This window comes from Amia ocellicauda, chromosome 12, assembly GCF_036373705.1.
Source record: "Amia ocellicauda isolate fAmiCal2 chromosome 12, fAmiCal2.hap1, whole genome shotgun sequence".
Taxonomy (NCBI): Eukaryota; Metazoa; Chordata; class Actinopteri; order Amiiformes; family Amiidae; genus Amia; species Amia ocellicauda.
Window position 1 is genome coordinate 5,309,556 of NC_089861.1, and position 22,829 is coordinate 5,332,384.

A 22,829-nucleotide genomic window follows, 5' to 3' on the forward strand; every position below is an offset into this window, starting at 1 on the left:
TTTTTTGCTACCAAAATAAAATTGTCTTGACAAGCATTTCCATGGGAAACAAAAGAAGAAAAAAGTATAGTCTTCCCACTCTTTAGGTAGCATGCGTTCTGTCAGGAGGGAGAAACACAACCATGAGTTCCTGCATTGACAGATCATGATAGATCATCAGAAGAAAAATATAATTGTGTGTTTGGAGACACCAACATTTACAATGCAAGCACTGATTTATCGGGCCAGACACACACCCTCCCCAGTTGTACAGCTCTCCTCGCACACACAGGACATCTTTGCTATGAAAGTTCTGAGACAGCTTGTGTGGTTGTGACTATATCAGGTTTTTTGAGTCAGTCATCTGTCTGGGAGCAGGAATATATTAGTAATCCAGGGAGTACAGAGAAGAAGAACAATAATTGATGTGCTTGTCTCCATGCAGTCTGTACTCATTTTAATCATTTAGGTATTTACATCATATCAATAGTACTCATATTAGTGGACATCAGGCTTGACTTATGTTACTTTGACTCTGACAGTTCTGAAAACAAGAAGCCACATTCCAAGCCAAATGATCCAGATCTGGAAGGGATATGGTCTAGGTAACAACCTGGTCCAAGTCAACACTACTCAATGGTAACTCTTTGTGATTTGGCTTGTAAGGATCTACATGGACAGACAGCATCCCAGATCACATGTCCTAAGAAGACATCAACAGTAGCCTTCAAGTGAGTCAGGAAAGCTAAATCACAACCATGGATTCACATTTGAAGTAAGTCATGAGGGTGGATTGTGTCTTTGCACATGCACGTCTTACACTGAAACTGATCATCTAGACACAGCTTATGACACCTTGACCGCATCAGAGACCAAATGAGGCACTCATAGCTTTCATATGAAGCAATCCAACATGGCCACTAGGAGCTATGAAGCTTTAAATCACACAAGCGTTGCTCAATAAGATAGTACAAGATGGGAAATTATTTTATTTGCTGGTTTTCCATAAGTGTTTCCAGTTCCCTGTAAGTTATTTAAAGAAGCTTTACACAGTCACAAGCTGGGTATGTCTACATGGCAAGTGCATAAACCAATACCAGCATATCAAATTTTATCATATTAAATTGCAAGTTTGGACCACAACAAGAACTGCCTAACTTTAAAGAATCTAATCCAGTTTCTCAAATCACTTACTTTAAAGAGGAAACAAGTGAAATATAATCTTACTGAGCTGAATTTTATTTTCAAAGCAATAGTTGAAGGTTTTTTATTCTTACGAACTTGTTTACCAGGTTGGTTCATTTTTGAAACAGTGATTTGTTATTACTTAGCCTTATTTTATTAATATTAGTTATTAAAAAAACACTGAACATTCCACGGTTTTTCATGAATAGTATCAATTTATGTATTTGGTTGTTATTTTTTAAGCTGTACATTATAATAACACTTCCAGATTTGTTCATACTCCATATCCTTCCAAGAATTACAAAAGCCTGCAGCAAATGCTATGCATTGACACAAAAATGCACCAATTTAATGTTTCATTGTTCCAAATCTATGACTCATGAATTGTAGCACTGAATAACTTGGGAGGATACCTAGTCACATGCAAATCTCGCCTAGTGGCACAATATCTAAAACTTATCCTCACTAGAAAGTATTTTTACCAAAAGCATGAATAGGTCTCCAATCTGAAGTTTCTCAGTACAGTTTCAGTATCTCTCAGGGGAAACAGCGGTGAGCGCAATTATTTAAGATTATTATTTTCGTTCTCAGTAGTATCTTTAAATGAACAGTGTAAACAATGCATGACACCACAAAACTACATTCCTCATCAAAGGAACATGAATAGGAAGACTATATTTTGTACAGGAAGTAAACGCTCCCACCTACAGTTTTTTTACTTTACTTTTTTGTTTTGTTTTGTTAAGGAAGCATAAATGCTCCAGCAAAGATTGAAAAACATTATTGTGCTGGATTTCTCCCCTCTCTTTTGTTTAGACCAATTCCTGAGATAATATCCATAGTCTGTTTCCTATCAGGAACAATAGAAACTAAGTTTTATAAACAAATTCACACATTTCTTGGTCCAGGCCCCAATTTTGCTGTTTGTTTTATTATTATTATTTCTACAGAACAACTGCCCATGCCCTACATTGCCCTCAGGTTACATACTAAATGGGTGAGATAAACACCAAAAAACAAACAATTGACTCAATGGAAATTATTTTTGGGGGTTATTATTTTTGTAGAATTCGTCAAATATAAAATCACAATAAATTAATGATGCTTGATTGCTCCTTGATTGTTGCCACTTGCTTGATTGTTATTGTGTACATTTTAAAACAACAGTAGACATTAAGTGCAACTTTAGCTGATTTAACAACAGTGAGTAATGAAGCAGAATGCAGACATGTTTTTCTGTTTCCAGCGTTTTTTTTGTTTTACATTTCTTTGGATTTCCTTTCGGGTTGCGTAACACGATTGCAATGCACTAAACTCTGCTGTTTGGAAAGTTACAATTGACAGGGATAGTAAAGCCCTACTGCTGCTTCGGAAATAAATCTTATTACTTTGTAGATGAGAGGATGAGATGAGGACTGTTCGAGTCTGAGTGGGTCATCAAAGCACCCATGACAACATTTACACAAAAAAGAGCATCATTGTGGCATAACTTTGGAAGGGAAATGGTGCACTAACTGAGTAATGAGCTGAATGTATGAGATGCATACATATACACATACACATGTCTTTATATGTGGACAACTGCCATGTTATTTAAGTAACACAATAAGCCATTTTTCCTACAGTAGTTCAGAATGAGTGACAGCTTGCCTTTTCCTTACTGAAAAGAAAATGAGTCTTTGCATTAAAAAAAACAACCCTGCTCTGCTGACACAGTCCTAACCTCAAACTAAAGCCTGTCATTTAAGTGCGGTGTAGCTAGAAACAGGAGGGCAGAGATAATAGTGGGAAACCTGGCATTAAATTAATCCCAACTCTAAATCGTCGTAGAATTCACGGTTTCCCTGCTCAGACACTGCAAACGACTTTTTACGACAACCATTGTCACATTGTACCCCCCCGCCTGACTGAAGTAATAATTGGATAAAAGCCTTCAGGACAGATAGCTCTTCCTGCTCGACGCAAGTAAAACAACTACAAGAATCTAGCAGTGCTGTTGTGTGTAAGTCTAACTGACGGAGCCAAAGCTTGGGGGGAAACATATATCAATTGTGTTTTCTTGTACCCAACATGCACGGTCTAGGATATGATGAAATTCCTGCCACCAACATGCATTTTCCCACTGGATAATACATTGATCTACTGCCTGGGAGGTTAGAGAAGATTATAAATAGAGCGGAGTGCTTCCTGGCAGGAAAGTGATTGTGATAAGCTGCTGTTTGTCCTACCTTTTTAAAAACAATAGAAAGTTGTAGATCTGCTTCAGAGGACTCAACTATGGCTACATGCCCTTCCTTATAGAAGTACTAATATGTACAAGAGCCTTGACTGGAATTTTAAAAAGTGCTAATTTATCAAATTCTAACCTGCCTCGTTCTCTAATTACTCCCACTCCTCTCCATAATTTAGCATTTACAGTTCATCACATTTTTCACTTGCTTTTAAATATTCAATTTACTCTGGTCTAATGTTTCCCAGCTGCACACTTTCAGCCATACCAAATATTTCATTTGATTGAATACACATTGAATACACTTTATTTTACATGACTTGGTCTGTCCAGGGATGCATCCAAAGCCACTTATTTCATTTAAGAGACATATTTCTTGCCACGTAATTTCATCCTCTTGACATATTTCTGTCATTTTGCATGACTACTGAAACAAGATTGAGGTTTAGTTCTCTAAGCCTGTGCTGGCCCTCACTGGAGGCCTAGTCACTTAGGGTCACTTTGGTGCAGTAAAGCAAATGAACCCCAGGCATTTTTCCTTGCTCGAGCCTATTGGGACATCAGGGCTAATGTAACATACCTTCTGCATTCCAAGCCAAGGTTTTCAGCTTGCCAGCACCACATTTCAAACCTGCAGTCTCCCTATCACATTGCTAAACTGCATACAAACTTAATCTCAAATAATCCCACTGCACAAACTGCTTTAAGGAGATTACATTGAGCAATTTTACACTGTAGTATAGGTTGGGGAAAAAACAAAGACATCCCTTATTTAGCTCATTAGGACAATGGTTTGTTTGTGCAGTTTTGCACAATCTTAATTTCACACGGACCTGACACTTAACGCTGTTTATTAACCTATAAGAAGCACACAGATGAAACTAGGAATGGAACCGCTACAATCTCAAGCACAATGTTCCTGGTTGTTCAGGGATTTACAGTGTATTACGTTACTTGCATGTACTTTCTTCTATCAGAGATTTAAAGTTGAATGTATGTTATTTCATGAGCTGCATTGCAAGGTCTGCTGCTTGGAAGAAAAAAAAAAAGATGACAAAAACTGATATTAGAAAGAACTGAAGCTAGTTGTATTTCTAAAATACAAATTATTGCAGTGAATATCACCTTTTATATTATTGCTGCCAGATATTTTCAGATAAACAGTGCATGGCCTACATATTAATACTCAATATCAGAAAATACTAGGACTTCAATGGAGTATTTAATTGTCTTTATTGCAGTAATCTTTCTAGACAGATGACCATGCATGTGATGAATGTAGGTGCTGCAGAGGCAACATAAGAAGCCTGCGCAGAGAAGTCCGGTTCAATGGCAAGTTCAGGTTTGGCGTTGGTACTGGCTTTATTAGTTCAGCTGCTTACAGACAGCAGCTAAGGGAGGTTGATGTTGCAGTTCAAAGCCACCAATACAGAACAGTGTCAAATCAGTAGGAATCAGGAATGGATCCAGGAAATAGGAAAGACCTCCACAATTACTTGCAGAAAGTCAATATCAAACTTGGCTATAGAAATAAAGAAAAATAACCCTATCCATGTGCAGTTCCTAGGAAATAATTTAGCTACATTATTACCGATCTCCTTAGCTAAAGTATGTGCCGTTTCTTCGCTGAACAATTCCTATAGGTCTTTTAGAGACTTATATTATATGTATTGTTCTTCTAAGTCTGTTTTCCCATATCCTGTCTTTAATTTGTTAAGACCCTTTCATAGTTCATGCTCATACATATTTTTCCTTCCCAGCTAATCAATGTTAAATACGATGTTGTGGCAACACAAAATTGTAGATGCCAGGGGAAGTTTTCAAAACATTGTAAAATATCAGAATAAAATTATCTTTATTTAACTATGCCAGAATGAAGGGTAAGGCACCTATACAGTTTTTTTTTTCCTGATGTTGTATTTGTCGACTACAAACTACGACCTCACACAACGTTGCCTGTAGGAAATGTGTTTGCAGGGTCATTATCTGGCACATGTTATCCAGCGTTCAGGACAATTCTTTTCATCTGTTTTCCTCTGACAACACTCTCTTTTACGATTCAGAATCGATGCAATTGAGCAATAGAGACATCCTTTTTAGCAGTAACACATTTAGCAGTAACATAAGTTCTACATTTGTTATGTAAAATATAACTTTCAAAAGGTGCCTTTGCTTAGTTCAGAAATATTTCACAAGCATACATCTATGGAATCCTTTCCTAATAGGCAGAGCAGGTCAAAATATATGGTTATAGTTCCTTAGAGAGAGAAACAGGATCTTATCCAAACAAATAGTTCCAGCACTGCTTACTTTTACACCAGTGCTAATTTAGTTGCCACATGTTTAATTTTCATTCAGTCTCTGTCAAGCTGATGAAAATGTTATCTCCTTCATGGGAGGTGACCTCATCTACTTAGATAAAACAAATGAAAGATCTGTACACTTGTAGTTGGAGGAGAGTGACTTAAACAATACCCTTGGATTATGCCTGACCATGCCAGAAGACTGAAAAATAAGGACTTCATTAAAACCCAAGATTGGGAAGACCTTAGAATTCCACAACACGTCTGTATAATTGAATGAGACTCAAAACTAAGCAAATGTACAAGCTAAACAGTTGTAACCAAACTGTATCAGTGAAATATCAAGATGTTTAAAAATAAGAACGGCATATTCACGAGGCTGCAAAATTGGTGGAAAAAGCCATGAGAACATGTTGCTTCGTGTAAATATGCATCTGCCTCTTTATTTTAGAATACACACATATGGAAGTAAGTGCTAAACTTAATAACACTAAATTATCCAGTGTGGATAAAAAACACGGATCCTGCTTAATGTAATAACAGATCATGCGAGGTCTGGATTATTTCTTAAGGAGTTTTTGTAACATTAAACAAATAAAAAGCCATTGTTCATGAAATTGCAAAGTTGCTTCCATAATAAAAGAGTAGCAAGGCATTCGTTCCAAAATATTAAAAGACGATTCTCAAAACTATGCCAGTGACTTCCGAAGTTGGAATTCCTCCTTTGTTTTAGGTTTTACAGGCTTGATCTTCTCACACAAAGAGAGATTTCTAATAGTTTAAGCCACCCTAAAGTGAGCCACCCAGTTCTCAGCGTTCCCACACAGGTGTTCCATCTTTCTTCATACATCGGGTTTGTGAAAGGTCTATAATGCAGTTTTAACTGATCTTATTGGATCAGAAAGGCTTATGAGGAACATAGCAGGGCTCTCAAAAGTAAAGCACAGTACTTCCTTTCTTGTTGCTACAGCTGTCAAAGTAATACCTGTAATTATTATTTCCACATCCATACATATTTCCCATTTTAACATCCATACATATTTTTAACAGTACCAGGATCAATTTACCTTTCTTTCACGCCCTTTGACCCTTTCCAGAAGAAAAATAAATAGGACAAGTGCTTGGGTTTATTATTTCTGCCCTCATTCTTGTAATGGCAATGGTGCATTAATAACCCATGATATGATATAATATAACACTTTAATCTTTCTCCTGGGCCCACCCATACTGTAAATGAGTGAAGACCTAAAATATATATATATATATTTGTGTGTGTGTGTGTATTTTTTTAAAACGGTTTTCTATACCCTCTAGTGATTCCAACCATACATCTTTCCATGCTTCTTGGTATTGTTTGCAGTTTCTGTATGATTTCTGCTTTTAGTGACCAGGTTTCTGAGCAATGATGACTGAGCACTGGTAGTATGCATTGCTCAGATACTTCTCTTGAGGCAAGTAGAAGGATTTCCTTTTAATAGTGTGACGTTTCTTCGAAATGTGCTTCATCACATGTTCACTCATCTTTAGATTTATTCAGATATAGCTCAATTTCTGCTGATTAGTTAGCCAAGGTGGACATATCTGATATACTTCAACATTAATATACATACTACTCTTTAATGCCTACTGAACCTGCATACACTTCCCTAATTTTAGTTAATAAGAAATAAATACATTTCAAACCTTAGATGTATTGTAGCTCTAACGTAACCTAAAGAAGACATCAGTGTTGGAAGAGAAACAATAATTGAAGAGTTGAAGGCTCATTGATAATAAATGTCCGTAGCAAAAATGTTTCATTTTCACAGACATGAAGGGCAATCTGTGTCTGCGAAGATGATAAAGACAAAGTAGGGATTTCCATACCTAATGATGTTGCTGACAGTTTATGTTAATCAGCTCTAGGATTTGAAAAACACAAACATGACAGTCTAACACATTGTAAGTGTGAAGAGCTAACTGTTGATTGTAAATACAGTATGAAAGTTTTCTCTGTTATAACTTGTTAGAGCAAATATTTTGATTTATTTATGCTCTAATTACAATAATGTTATGAGGTTTGCCATCATTACTTCTAGTGGTGTAAAAAGTTAATAGGATCTTTGACATCTCATGGGAAACTGGGAGCAGTTAGGAAGTGTCAGTGGTAGGATGGTAGGAAATGTTCCCACTAATTCCTACACAGTACAGTTAATTGCATAGGAAGGAACAATGTTGAATTAGGCCAACATGAATTATGCCAAAGACCTCAGCAATGTCACTTTTTAGTTACTATGATTTATACGAATTTCAAAATATATAGCAATAGGCATGGAAAGAGTTTGATCACATTTTGATTGTAGGGGTAAAGAATGTTTTGATTTCACTTATTGTGCTTCATCATGTCACAATAATTGTAAATAATTATTTACGCTGTACTGTGCATATGGTAACAATTTATTTCAGCTTTCATAGCCCCTGTGGAACAAAAGCAACTTAATGAAAGGCACCGTGAATAATTATCTCAAATATATCTAAAATACAACATTCTTCTCTTGGTTTTCTGTTTTTCCTATTAAATGCGGAATGTCCTTCCATTCTATTAAAAGCTTCTCAACAAACTATAGATGGCAGGACTCATCTTACATCTTCTTACTGAAAAATACTCGTGCTGTTTCTATTTAGCTAGTCTGGTTTTCTCTCTAGAGGAAATTATTGCCAACCTACCAACCTACATCATCAGTGGAACAAAGCCTGTTACAATTCAGATTTCTAAAGTAGAACCAGACCAGGTATCTAAATCAGACATTCTTGCCAGCTTTGTGAAATTGAATAGAACCTAAGATTATTTTTGTCCAATAATGTATTTTTGAGCTTTTACAGAAAGACTGTAGAAGTAGTCATTCAACTTCAGCTCTTCAAGCTCCAAAGTAAAGCATTTCAATATGTTTACTGGCCTTTACATGATGTGTGTGGTGTTGTGAATTGTACACAATAACATATTAAAATAGCAATTCTTGGGAATAGTTTGGAAATGTCAAAACTATTATGTGGCCAAAAAATGAACAACCACATCAACAGTGTGACATTTGAAGAAGACGTTTCTGGAACAGACCTGTCAGTGCCAAATTCTTTAATAGGTTGACATTTCTGTCATCTCTTAATTGTTTTTGTTTGGTTTAAATTCTTTAATTAAACATCCATGCGGCCTCCTCCTAAGATAAATTACTTATTTTCTTCCAAGATCCTTCAGACACAGCATACCGATGTTCAGTTATAAAGACAAACATCCCAAACACAACAACACAATTGCATTCACTATTCAGAAACCAACCTTCTGGCATTAGTCAATAATGAAGGCAGTGAAATAAAATACCTTACATTATGGAGTCTACATTTTGGAGCAATGAATAGGAAAATGAAATGAAAGAGGAAGGTAATAACAATAATGCAGTTTGGCAGCCTAAAATATGACTGTGAACTTGCACTTGTTACCTTTGGAGCTAGGCATGCCGATAGTATAGCCATATGAAATATGCATGTTTATACGGTCGTTGAATGTTATTTTTAACATCTTTCTCATCCAGTAATGCCAAGAACTGTTGTTATATATCCAACTTGGGAATTATGAGGTGGGATATGAATGTCACAAATGAGCACACATATTTCAGTTGTTTAGGAAAACTTAGCATCTGAAACCAGTTAGCACTTTACAACTGTGACAGGGTCTGCACACTCTTGAATAAAGTTACGTATTTGCTGAAAGCCAAATTATGTTTTTTTGGAAATAAGAGATTTTGACACCCAAGAGCCTTAGCTTCCTGAGAAACATATAGTTCATAATATATTCACTGGCCTAGTCAGTTTTATAAGTGATGTGAACTATGCCCGTGAAGACAGCACACACATTAACACCTTTCATTGAACTGAATTTGGTCTCATCTGTGTGGGCACTTGTCATATTTTATTGAGTTTAGTTTTTTTGTGGCTTAGAGAACTAATGGTATTTTGAGGCAACAAGGAAATGTGTGTTTCCTAAACAAGTCTTACTTAAGTGGGCTTATGGTGAATCATGAGCAATATAACTACTACAGATTTGGAAAATCATAATTAGATGACCACCTACCTTGTCATCCTACTTATCTTTGGAAAACACTTCTATTGCAACAGCAAAACAGAGAGCTGTCCATGTATCTACCATATCCTGTATTTAGTCATTAAACAACATAATATTTTCCCTCACCTACAGGGGATACAAGCAATAATATAAATATTAAAATCACAAATGTGAAAAAGCACTGTATCCAACATCAAACAAGATGGCCAATGCTAAATCTGCACTAGGACAATATTGACAAATAATACCGAACACCTCTGCAATACTTTAGTGGCTCATTGGATCTCCCATTCTCATCACAAAACATGGATTTCATACACAGATCCAGCAAACATAAAATTCAAAGAAGGTTTAGACAATATTCTAAACAATGCATATAAACCTCACCAGGCAGAGTTTAGCTTTCCTATATTAGAAGGGTCTGCGTTTAGTTTGATTTTTAAATTCAAGGTTAAATGAATGCACTAATGCTGGGCGCTGCACATAAAACAGGCTTTGTTATTCCTTTCTACACAAAACATTATGAGGTGAATGAAAGGGATTAGGATTTTAATGATTGCCAAAGTATGTTAACGATAGGATTAGAAATAGCCCAGCAAGCAACCACTGTTGATAAGGCATGCAGGGCCTTATATTGAATAGAAAAGTGAGTTCCTTCCCTGTAGTCTGCTTTGCAATCAAAAAGAGTCAATTATTTTGGAGAAATGTAAAATGTACAAATCTGTAAGCAAGGTTCTGCTGTGTTCGTTCAACTCCATAAACAAACCTCCTATGCGGATTGGTCAACAACATAGAATGCTGTGTTGAGATGACTTAATCCACTGAAAGCACTTTGTTTAGGCTACAAGTATTATTTAATTAGTGAATCACTGTAAATGTTTAAAGAAATCGAGATGGGTTTCCAGCAGATAAAGATAAAACTGCAGACAAATGTGTCCATGTTATGTACTTACACTTGATTCAACTGTTCAGAAAGTGCCCATAAGGTAGGAAGAGATAACTCATACAAAAGTGTGGGGGGGGGGGGGTGCATTGACTGAAACAGGTGCATCATAGCTGGATAAAAAGGAATATTCCACAGGACTTTACAGAGGTTAATGAAAGGTAATGCAAAGTTAACCACAGTAAGTAATATAAGGTGAAAATCAGTTCAGAGCTGCTAAATCATGCCCAGTATTTCACCATTTCCTTTCTTTTTTTTTCCTAATAAGTTGTCATTTTATAGCTGCAGGGTTCATTGCAAGAGCAAAGCATGCATCCAGATTTCTAACCAGAGCCGCAATGCTGAACCACAAAGCTAATTAGTGTTAACATTACAAGAACATTGTGCTTTCTTTCCCCTAAGAAAATGTTTCATATATTTAATTTTGTTTCTATATCTGTATTCTATATCAACATCTGACTGGGCCATGTAAAAGATCATCTTGGCTGTCAATGTATTTGCACTGAGAACCGACACTTGACTCACAACATCATACACAAAGGAGCAGACATGTGTTCGTATTTAACTAGCCGTGCAGGACGGCCAAATGCACATTCACGTCCTTTCCCTGAAAGTGTGCTTTTCACACACAGCACACAATTTCAAGTGTGGATCTCACCAGGAAATCCTCAATTGTCCACGGACATTGTGTTTGACTTAAGGTGTTCAAAGTGAAGTGCTGAGAAACTATAACACAGTTGTGAGGTATGTGCCTCAAGACAGGGAGCCTGATTCTTATTTCAGTGCTGTTGCCCACATTTTCAAATGTCATGACAAGTATTAGCAAAGAATAATACTGCAAAATACTGCCACTACCTTTTGTAGTTTGATCCACTAATTAGATGACTGTCAGATAATGTCTTAACTTTTGACTTTGGTTTGTATAATCCTGAATTAAACAGATAGCATCATCTCAGCTTTAGGTGCCATGATCTATACCCTGGGAGTCTAGTCTGAAGGGTGGCTAAAGGTTAGGGTGCGCCTCCAATGTTCATTCTGTAAAATCAGATCTCGCAGTGTGAAAGGAATGCTTTGTTTATAGGATGGATATAATGTAATGATGTTACAACAGCAATTCGCCTTTAGCTTGCCAATGGATAAAAGGGAGGTCGATAAAAGGGCTCCCCAATGTATTTCTTAAAGATTTCATTTATAGGTAATTGCCCATGAGCTCTAGAGTTAATCTCATAATTACAGTTGATGTGTTTCGATAGATGAAATCTGGAGATGTCACTATTGACCTTGGCTGCTCGCGAGCTTTACACGTTTGTCTTGGAAGCAGAAAAGAAGAAGCCAGTTTGCCTGAGAGAGGTTAAAAATATCACTCTGTTAAGACATAAAACAGATATCAAACTGAATATGATTGGAAGACCATATGGGAGCGCAGTTCATGTCCTGGAGCATGCCAACAGCTGAGGCGTTCTTCCTAATGCTTGATGCGTGTCTTCAATGGGAGGCTAAAGTCCTTCTGCTTTGGTGTAGAGCACCAAATACTTATGGTTCGTACAAAAGAAAGGAAGTCTCACTGGAAAAGGCTTAGCAAAACAAACTGTTCCACCTGTTGCCTAATTTTTGTTTGGCAAAAGACAGCTTCTGAAGTATTGCTGCACAAAATTAAGATCTTAATCAGATAAAAGGTAGCTCTTTTATTTTGTTTTAAGTCCTCCTTTTCGGAGCTGTTTTGCGCAGACGTTTGCGGTCGAGGAGCATTCCCCAAATGGCCGTTTAAGCATCACATGCTTCATTGCTAAAGCATTTAAGCTGCATTTTTGAGGAACTGTAAGACAAACATAAGGGTTCGTGCTTACACTGTGAAACGCTCCTCTGGGGGTTGATAAAACTAAATAATAAGCCACAAAACACTCAGTGCTTCAGCACAAAAACTTCCGGTCGACACAAGTGTAACACTTTACAGACAACGTGACTTCCACTGCAGATGTTAGTTACTATAGCGTGTGTGCTAGGCCCAGTCAAAAGGGAATCTGTTGCCATTTCATAAGACGCATCAGATTCCAACAATTCACATTCACAATTCAGGTGCACATCTAGAAAGGTCGAGCTACAGTGAGTTATTCAAAATGTAGCAAATGTAGCCAATGAGCAACATTCAAAAACTCAAATGACTGGTATAGTTAATAAGATAGGTCTTACTTAAATCACTTGGGGCATAAACATTTTGCAAAAAGAAGTAATAAGAGGCTAAATCTAGTTGGGTAGTCAAAAAAGGGTAAATACAAGGGCCAAAATGTGTGTTTTAGACAGCTGATGGTGTTTTGGTAAGGCTTATGGGAAACCTATAATGTGCAATAAACATTAACAGTTCTGCAAATAAAATGTATTTGGAACTGATTTTCATATTTTTTGATTCAGGTCAGACAGGAAGCTTTTAATTGATAGTGATAATGAATTTGTGTCCTTACTAACATGCGGTGGATTTCGAAAGGTTGTGGGTAACTCCTGAAATTACTATTTCACACTACACTGTCGAGGCTAACTGGGAGAAATGGAAAACACAGAGTTTTAAGAGCGCTATTACATCCATGTTATAATTCGGTTTGAAATCACGTAAGAGATCCCACACAAAGAACAGCTTGCTTTATGTAATGGTAGAAAGAGAAACCTGGTTCACAGTCACTGCCTTTAAAATGCCCAGATCCTAATCATTAAACTCAGTCACCTCTACCACAGGTAACACATATCCTTTCAGCTGTCCACCTCTACAGCTCAATTAATCTCGCTTCTGTAAAAGTCCTTCTTGTTGATTACCTGTTGACAGCAAATCACCTTCATCTCAGCAGGCAGACTTACAGTTCCCTCAACATCTCTGAACTTAAGATGCTGCACATGGTTGCAATATATTCTTTAGATAGCTCATGCAGGTACCGTGTGGAGGAGGCAGACAGAGCAGAGTCGTTCTCTCCTTTCAAGTGCCTGTTTCATACATGATCCTACAGTTGTTGAGTTTTACCAGCTTTGAACTTTCAGCACATCATTTCAAAGCAGAACCAAGCTGTAGGTCTAGGATTCAGTCAATACTGCTGGTCTGCATCACCTGCTATAGATGTGGGTTTTCTCGTAATTACACCTTATTGTTAAATAAAGTTTAACTTGGGACGAGACTGGTTCTCACACTTGTTCTCAGCAATATCAATAAACTGATCATTCTATTTCCCTGACACAGAGTTCAATTACGAATCCTAAATATGGGTCAGGTCAATCTTTATAGCTTACACACAAACATAATTCAAATATATGTAACTTTGTTTCATAATCGGTTGATGCATGCTAAAAATGAGGTTGCGACACTGTGCCAACTTATTTTGGGAGAGCAATGTGAAACAGTAATTTTGAATAGATTATTATTGTTGGACCGAAAGGCCGAAGCGTCTTCCAGCGAAAACACAGCTGACAGTGAACGAGTGTGAGATTTCAATTTCCCATCAATAAGAACATGTTGATACAACTTTGCCTTCTATAGTCGTATCAGACTTTTAATGTGCTTGAATATACCAGATTGTTTGAGCTTCAATCAAAGACAGGGCCACCAGAAATTTGAATTATTATCGGTGCGCTTTTTTAGCAGTGCCTTCATTGTAGAGAGACGTATTTCCTTTTTCTACAATGGAATATCCAAGGCACTTTGTTCATGCAGGGAAGTGGCTCTCAAGTGTGAGGTTGTTGATTACAATGTTCTTATGGCTGATACAATCAAGGGGAACTGGCATGCCCATTTTAAGAAGAAAACACGTTTGTGGTGTGATTATTTGATGCTGTGATGATACACCTTTTCCACATTACAAATCCACTGTTTCTCATATGTATCCACAACTAAAACTAGACTTGGGGAAACAACAAGCAGGAAATGAGTTATCAGAAAGAAGCGTCACCTGATTTTATTATGCTAAAAAGTTGGAAAGTTTGTTAAAGTAAATGTTAATTCACAGTGGCAGCTACAGGTTATAGCCTAAGTTTGCTTTAAAACACTAAATGGCTTCTACATGAAAGTCTCTCATGTCAACCTATGGTAAAAGGTAAATATTGGTAAAAGTTCTTATTAGCAACACCAAACCTCATTCATAAGACGGACATTTTGCTTCCATATTTCAGAGTGGAGCATTTGATACATGTTGTGCTCAATTTACTTTCAGTGAACAAGTGAAGAGAAAATGTTTTAAATTATATAAACATCTTGATGTGTATATGTGTTAAAGATAATCTAGTTTATGACAGCATATGTGGAAACTGAATTATCTGAACAACAACACTTCTCATTTGTCCCTTCTGAAAACAGACACAGGTGCGTCAATATCTGATTGGGAAGAAATATTTATGAATGTTTTTATTTGTTTTGGAGCGTGGAGGTGAAACCCAAAGTAAAATGCTTTTTAAAGAGCAATCCTGTCCCTCTGAATTGTAGCAATAGCGTTTTGCACAGGGAAATATGGAGACTGATTGCATACCATAGAGGGTACTACCCCCCCAGTCTACTCCACAATTCTGCAACTATCATTTCTTTCATAGACATATAAACTCATTCTTCATATTTTCTTGTGGAGTTCCATTACTTTGTGGTGGGAGATTCCTGTCATTATCATCAAAACCTCAATTTAGGTTTAAATATAGGCTAGCCGTTGCAATATTCTAGAGGGGGAGAATACTGTTACAAAATGTTTGGGATTTTAACTAAATTCACAAAACCAAATTAAGTTACTAAAAAATATACATTTAATGCTTTGCCTAAATATACACTCCTTGCGAACATACAATGTATAAGAAGGACCAGCCACCAATATCATGGTGCCACAAATCTAATGAAAATGCCACTAGCTAATACTTACATTTATGAAAAGTAATTGGATCTTAAGTGCATAAAGGACATGATTGATACTGACAAAGGTATGCAACATTCTTTATAACCATATGTGTATGGGATTAGGTTTCTGTTTAATTATTACAAAAATATTCAGAATGGTACCACAACCATAAGAAAATATTCCCCAAGTACAAAATCAGAATACATGCTTAAAAATCACAGCACTGTTGAATGAGCCCTATTTCATATTACTGAATTGCTAAGTAATTAATCATGATTCAATTATATAATTTAATCAAGGCTGGAGGGAGTATAGAAGCTTACACTATAGGAAGTTGTTTGCTTCTATAAGACCATTGTGATATATTGCATCTGGGATCATTTCTGGTATATATATATATATATATATATATATATATATATATATATATATATATATATATATATATTGGTTTTACTGAAGGGCTGCCAACAATATTTTAAACCACAAAATGGATTTACCATCTCAAATATAATTCACGCAGTTCTAAATAAAAACAGATTATCCTTTGCTCAACACTAAACTTGTTATACATTTTTCTTAATATAGCATCTTGCGAATTGTTTGTTTATGCGCCAGAAGTTAAACCAGTAATAACGGACTGCTATTACAGTAGTTTTAACACTGAATAAATATAAAAGTGGGATGCTGGAGAATCCACTTAGGGCAAATATAAATAAAACGCCAAAAGATTTACTTCTACGCACAATACTAACTTCTTCAGGAACTAGTTTGTAATGCATGTCTGTCGAGAATCAGTTTCATTTTAATCAGAAGATTGTGTGATATTGAAATGGTGGTTGAAAGGGGGGTTCATCCCGAATACTTGCACAGACCTTTCCGGTATAAATTGTGCAACCACAGGAGAAGAGCAAACTCAATCTGGGCAGGGAATTTGGGGACTTTGGCCATGTCAAGAACAAACACCAAGCCAAGTGCATGGAGCAGGTACTGTGTATAAAACTGCACAGGCAGGCCTGACAGCCTTCTCTGACTGTATAATGCATCGTGACGAGTCCAGCAGCGCCTCGCTTCCAAACTGAGAGAATAAAGTTCATACAGAGGTGAGCAGGAGAGCCCTGCAATGACAAGGTAGCAGGGTTTCAATCCCCAGCGTGGGCCTGGTTTACAGCTTCACTGAGGGTAACTGGAGACCGTTGGGTAACTGAAGAAATGTAAATACACATTACTACCCAAGTGACTCCTATTGCTTACAGGCTCTTTGCGCATGACCTCATATTTTTGCCATTTCATAACGCAGACCTCAGTCAACGCCATGACAGATTCAGTGCAAAGGTATGAACGCACTGGGCTGTACAGCACAGCATCTGTGTCGAATCCTCAGAGGCCAATCGTGGAACTCGGATGGAGCGTGCGGAAAGCCTTTTATCACCCATGCAGATGAGTGAATTATGGAGAAGGGGGGGGCTCTATTACTGAGTCTGTGTGCTAGCTATAGGAATGCAAGCTCAAGTGTTTGGTTTATACAAGAGTTTACAATCACTTTGGGTAAAGAGAGCCAGAGTCCAGCTGGAGAGGGAACTGTGGGGAAGCGCTTGGTGTCCACAGATCAGTTTTTGTTAAGCTATATTAGACACTGTTGGTATGTGCTACCAACGGAGGGCCAGTCCTTGAGGTTGTCTCTTCTTCAACTCGGCTGGCATGTTTTAGTGCACCTTACCTATCAAGACCATTTCCTTATCAGCTACTTATTTCGACCCATAACCTCTACATCAACTATGGCTACTAGATGCCACTGACATAAAAAAGGGACAGACCACTGCATGTTTTATAACTAGGACATCGCAAAGCCCTTCATGGTACACACACACAGAGATGATCCGATAATTGTGCGATGCAATGTGGGAGGCAGGAGTCATTTGGTAGAAGTCTACCATTCCATCACATCTCATAAGGGAACAGTTTGAACCTGCAAAGCTAGGGAGAATTTACAAGAAAGAATACCTTTTAAAGAGTGGCATTGCATTAGCTCCTTAATGCTGACACAGACAGGGTATTTACTATCTGCTATGGAGTTAGGATCATTCCCCTTCACACTGCCCCCTTTTGCCACAATGAGACATCAGTTCAGGATTTTCTGGACCAGTGGGAAAAGTGCTGCCATCTACTGTTCTGCAAATACAACCAGCTACATCATCCTTAGAGTGATTCCAGTCCCATCTTCTTCAGTTTCATAATTGTTACACAATAGTCTCCTTGAATGCCCTACAGTTTCTGAGGGTCTTTTTAAAAGTGGGAAACTCAAACATGAATCCATTGTGACCAGGTGAAATCCCCAAGCAGTTGTCTGAGTAAGAGAAATGTGACTTAAAAAAACTAACATTACTGAAAAGCCTTTCACACAGGTGAGGTTTCATGGAGTCTCCTATACAACATGCATGAGTAATAAACTGTGAGGAAAATAATGTAATATCCATCCATCCCTTGTCAATCTCCTCTTCATCCAGTGCAGGGTAAAGTGTAATATATTGGTCGAAATATAGACGTTTTATCTGATGAATAAATGCTGGTTCAAGTTTTGTTCAACTCTTAGGTATGTATTGATCACTTTGACAAATGTGCCTGTTCTTTAAAAAACTCAAGTATATGAATTTTGTAATTGCAAGGCTCTTTGTGCTCAGGTAAATATACATTTTTATTTACACACACAAAGTACCTATTAAGTGTATCGCATACAATACACACGTGTCACGAATCATGTCCTATGTCTATTTATTTATTCCCCCCATGCAAGCACACCCACATACAGGTTATGACCTGCCTGGCACCTGCCTCTCCACCTCTTCAAGAAACTTGCCACCTCTCGTCTACTCTATCACACTCCACACCAGGCAAATTCCTCATAAAATGCATCTTGCAGGTATGCCGGTTGTGACTTGTGATCTATTACACAGCAAGGAATTAACACCGCACACTGGATTGCACATGTACACTGTACACGGGATTACATGCATAATTAAATTCATAAACACATGACGTGAAATAATCATTTGTGTTGTACACTTTCACGGCACATTTCCACATAACCCCATCAAATCTCCTGCACCAGTCTAGAAATACCCCGGTGAATGGCTGTATGTTTTTAGGATTATTGCAATTTGTGTGCTACTTTAACACGGAATAAAGCAATATGGTACTTGCTCAACAGCATGCCTGACACTTTAAGCATCAAAACTGAAGAGTAAAACTATTACTATTACAGACCAACTACTTGGAAATATAATACACATGTTACTACCTGAATGCAACATTACCCACTCACTTATAATAATAAAAACACATATACAACCCTTATGTTGTATACACTATTCAATGTTCAGCAACGTAAACTACTACTATGAATCAATCAATCAATTTGTGCTTTGTATTGTGCCCTTCGCAGTGTTTTACAGATTGATAAACAGACAACAAAAATAAACTATTAAATAAACCATACACACTACTACTACTACAATTATTATTATTATTATTATTATTATTATTATTATTATTATTATTATTATTATTATTATTATTATGTCATAAAGCAATAGAAAATAAACATTACCTTGGTATCTTCTTGATCTTGGTCATACTCATAATAATCATGACCTGATTCAAAAGCGAGGTCCCTGTAAAGCAATAGTGTGTAGACGAGAAAAAGAGATAATCCAAGGAGGTGCATTTTATATTTTCTCTGCAATCCGAGACCCAAACCAGTCTGGTAGTATTTCCTTAAAAAAAAAAAAAAAAAAAAAAAAAAGTTTAGTCAGTGTTGATTATTGGGAGTCGGTCCACACTGTTCTGCACCCTTTTTTCCAGGCGGATTCAGATGCATGGAGGTATCCGAGTTTAATGAAAGAATTCAGAAGGTCAAGAGGAGCAGATGACAAGGAGAAATCAAGAAGAAAAGCGCAGTTCAGGACGCAGCTCTTTCACGTGTTGCCTGGCACACAACTTTCGCAACAGCAGCACCAGGCGCCCAGCTCGCAGCCACTTCAGATGGCGTGAAAAGCCAGAGAGTGGGGCATGGCATGGTTAATACAATTTAACGGTGTCCCCCTGGCCTTCCTTCTCCTCCCCCTGTTTTTTTTTTCTTTCTGGAGCTGGTCCGGTCAGGATTGCTGCTATTTATACAAAGCAGGAGGTTTGGGGAAGAAATATGAGTCGGGAAGCGTGCGCCTTCTCCAGGACACTTCTAACCCAAACCTCACCGGTGACGCAACGGGCTGAACTGCTGCAGCTCTGATCACTGCATCACTGAAGAAGAGGAAGAGCAGAAGAAGAGGAAGAAGTTTGCTGGTGGATTCTAGAAGATATGCATAAAACGTAGTCTATCAATCCCAGCTTGTGTATTCTGTGCCATTTGTGACATCAACTACAAGATTTACAAGAATTCGATTTTGAAAAAGTCCAAGCTGGGCAGTAAGAATAATAATTTCCTTTATTATTATTATTATTATTATTATTATTATTATTATTATTATTATTATTATTATTATTATTATTATTATTCCCAATCTACTGAAAATCCATTATCCAAATCTAATTTAGTTCCTGCTTTAAAAAACTAAATTATTTGAAATGATCAAGCTACACAGAATGTCCTAACAAATCCGAGTGCAGCAAAAACCAGCTCTTTGTATTGACAGGCATCAAGTATAGCTGTGCAGCAGGGACTTCATTGTTCAGAGAGGGAGCTGGGGGAGTGAAAGGGGGTTGGCTTCCCTACAGTAGTTCATTTCAGGCATGCACCAGACACAGCAGCTCTGCCAATGTCCCACCCCACGGCCTGCGGACGAGGAAATTGTATAGACAGCCACACACCGCAGGAGGTCTTTCAACATTTCCAATTTTCAAGACCATTGACATCGCGTTGAGAGGCTCCGGGAGTCAGCATGGCCGTGAGCCACACAAAGGAAGATGTGGCAAAGTTTAGGTCTCGTCCCCAAGGTGGATCTTTTCCAATCCGTCTGGCATCCTCTGGGGCATTGGCAACAGACCTATACAGTAGTTAGTCTGAGAAAAAAAAAAGTTATGCAGTTGTATGCATAGATCATACAGTAAAGATTTATCTTGATAAACTGAGTGAAGGCTGAGGGGGGGTGGCAGTCAAAAGTTTACACACACACTCACGCACAGTTTTAACTCAGTCGGGTCATATGGGATTGTTTCTTTAAGCTAAATAACAATCTCGGAAACTATATAATAAATATTTATAGTTTAATAAAAACATAAACAAATGAAACACTGAAATACCCATCCATCCATTTTCAAAAAACACTTAGTACAGGGTCCCACTGAGCCAAAGCCTAAGCCAGTGGACACAGGGTACAAGGCAGGGTACACTCTAGCTGGTACGCCAGTCCATTGTGATTGATTGATCGATTGATTGATTGATTGATTGATTTGTTAATTAATTAATCGGTCTTGTTATTTTTACGTCGTGGAAACACTAAGATAAAGAAAAACTGTAGTGATAACCTGACAATTCCTAATGTCTGGACCTTGTTTACAACATTTTTACCTGTACAGTTGTTTATACATATAAGTATAGTAATATGAACTGCTATTGAAAAAATATATAACGTTGATCCTATTGCCCTTTGTAACACAGTGTAAATTATTCTTTCTTGAGAGAGGCTACAGAAAGCGTCTAGAAGTAACTGAGCCAAGAGCACCATGTGATAATCTGGGACAAGGCACCTGATTAACCGGGCAATAAGCAATTGGTTCTCCTAAAGATGGAACCTGAAAAAGATTTGTGAGAGTGTATAGTAAGGTATGTGCTCGACAGGGGAGCAAATAGGTCAATTGTTAGTGTAACGGGTGTAACTCCCACAAATAGGCTATGCTACCCCTGTTATTAGTGAGTGAGGGGAACATCAATTTCCCCCATTCCCAGTGGCAGACTCAGATGGATCTCAGGACGTCCTCTCTTCAACAGGAGACACTTCTTCACACAGAGAGGCGTCACAATCTGAACAAACTCCCCAGCGATGTGGCTGAAGAGACAATTTGGGAACATTCAAAAACAGACTGGATAGGATCCTTGGATCACTTAGTTATTAATGGACACCAATCGAGCACGATGGGGCGAATGGCCTCCTCTCGATTGGACACTCTCTTATGTTCCTATGTTCTTAACAATCTACACATCAGTAGCACAAGACAAGAGATCTATATCAAACGCAAATATCGAAGGAGTTACATTCACATATCTCACATTCACTTCCATTTAAGATCTAACCAATACTAATGCCTACTAAATCCCTCTCATATAGACCATAAATAGACAACCCAAACCAACCAATCATACAAAAAAACAAGCATATAACCAAAATAAATTAAATCACACACCCAAATTAACAACTTAAAACAAAATATACCATTGAGCCCCTTTCTCACCTTCTGTGACTGTGCCACCACAAGAATACTGCCAGCACAGCATAATCTGTTTTGCATTTGTAGTTGAACGGTTGCATAAATGTACTCTACATCAGCAGCTTATGGTTAATAGCCCTTTCCCAATTGTATTCAAGCACATGACCAGATGTCCCACTTATCTTAACTGGCAGCATATCTTTTGAACAGAACGCTGTTCATACAGTATGGGCCGTACTTACAGTAATATGCAGAAGAAGCATTAGTGCATTTCCCATGTGAGAGCAAACGTCTCAGTCTCAATCTACTGTAGGGAAGAGCTTTTAAACGTTTGGGTGATTAATCATTTAAAGTTTAAGGTTATTTAAAATCTTTAGCACAAAGCTGGTAAGACGTAAGTTGTTGCTGAGGCTGTTTTTTCATATGTTCGTGAGGCATATCATAGTTATGTGTGTAATAAAGCATTAAAACCAAGTGGAACCTTCGATATCATAACAACTTAATGTTTTTAATGTTTACTCATCAGCCATTATGGACTTTACTGGAAGTATCCAATGCTTTTATCTGCTCTAATAACAGGATTGTTTTCCAAAGGAATTTATTTAGACTAATACTTTATTTTAATACATTGTGTCATTTTAATGGATTCACATTTCTACTGATGACGCTTTGGTAGTTTTTATTGTGGCGTATTTTAAGGCAACCTATTGTGGAATAAGTTTTCACTTAAATATTTAAACATACAATATCTCTGTCTTCAGTATATAGTCTATATACAGGTGCGATTTTCCTTCGTTATTAATAATATGATAAAAAA

The 22,829-nt window shown here is 37.4% G+C and overlaps 1 protein-coding gene across 1 annotated transcript in view; it reads right to left on the reverse strand.

Moving 5' to 3' along the window:
• The window catches only part of vegfc (vascular endothelial growth factor c), a 56,175-nt gene extending 36,352 nt beyond the window's left edge, over positions 1–19,823 (reverse strand). Inside the window, exon 1 of the mRNA XM_066718148.1 lies at positions 19,197–19,823. Coding sequence (XP_066574245.1) covers positions 19,197–19,313 — 117 coding nt within the window. The 5' untranslated portion in view covers positions 19,314–19,823. The remainder of the gene's footprint in view (positions 1–19,196) is intronic.
• Between the last annotated feature and the right edge of the window lie 3,006 nt (positions 19,824–22,829).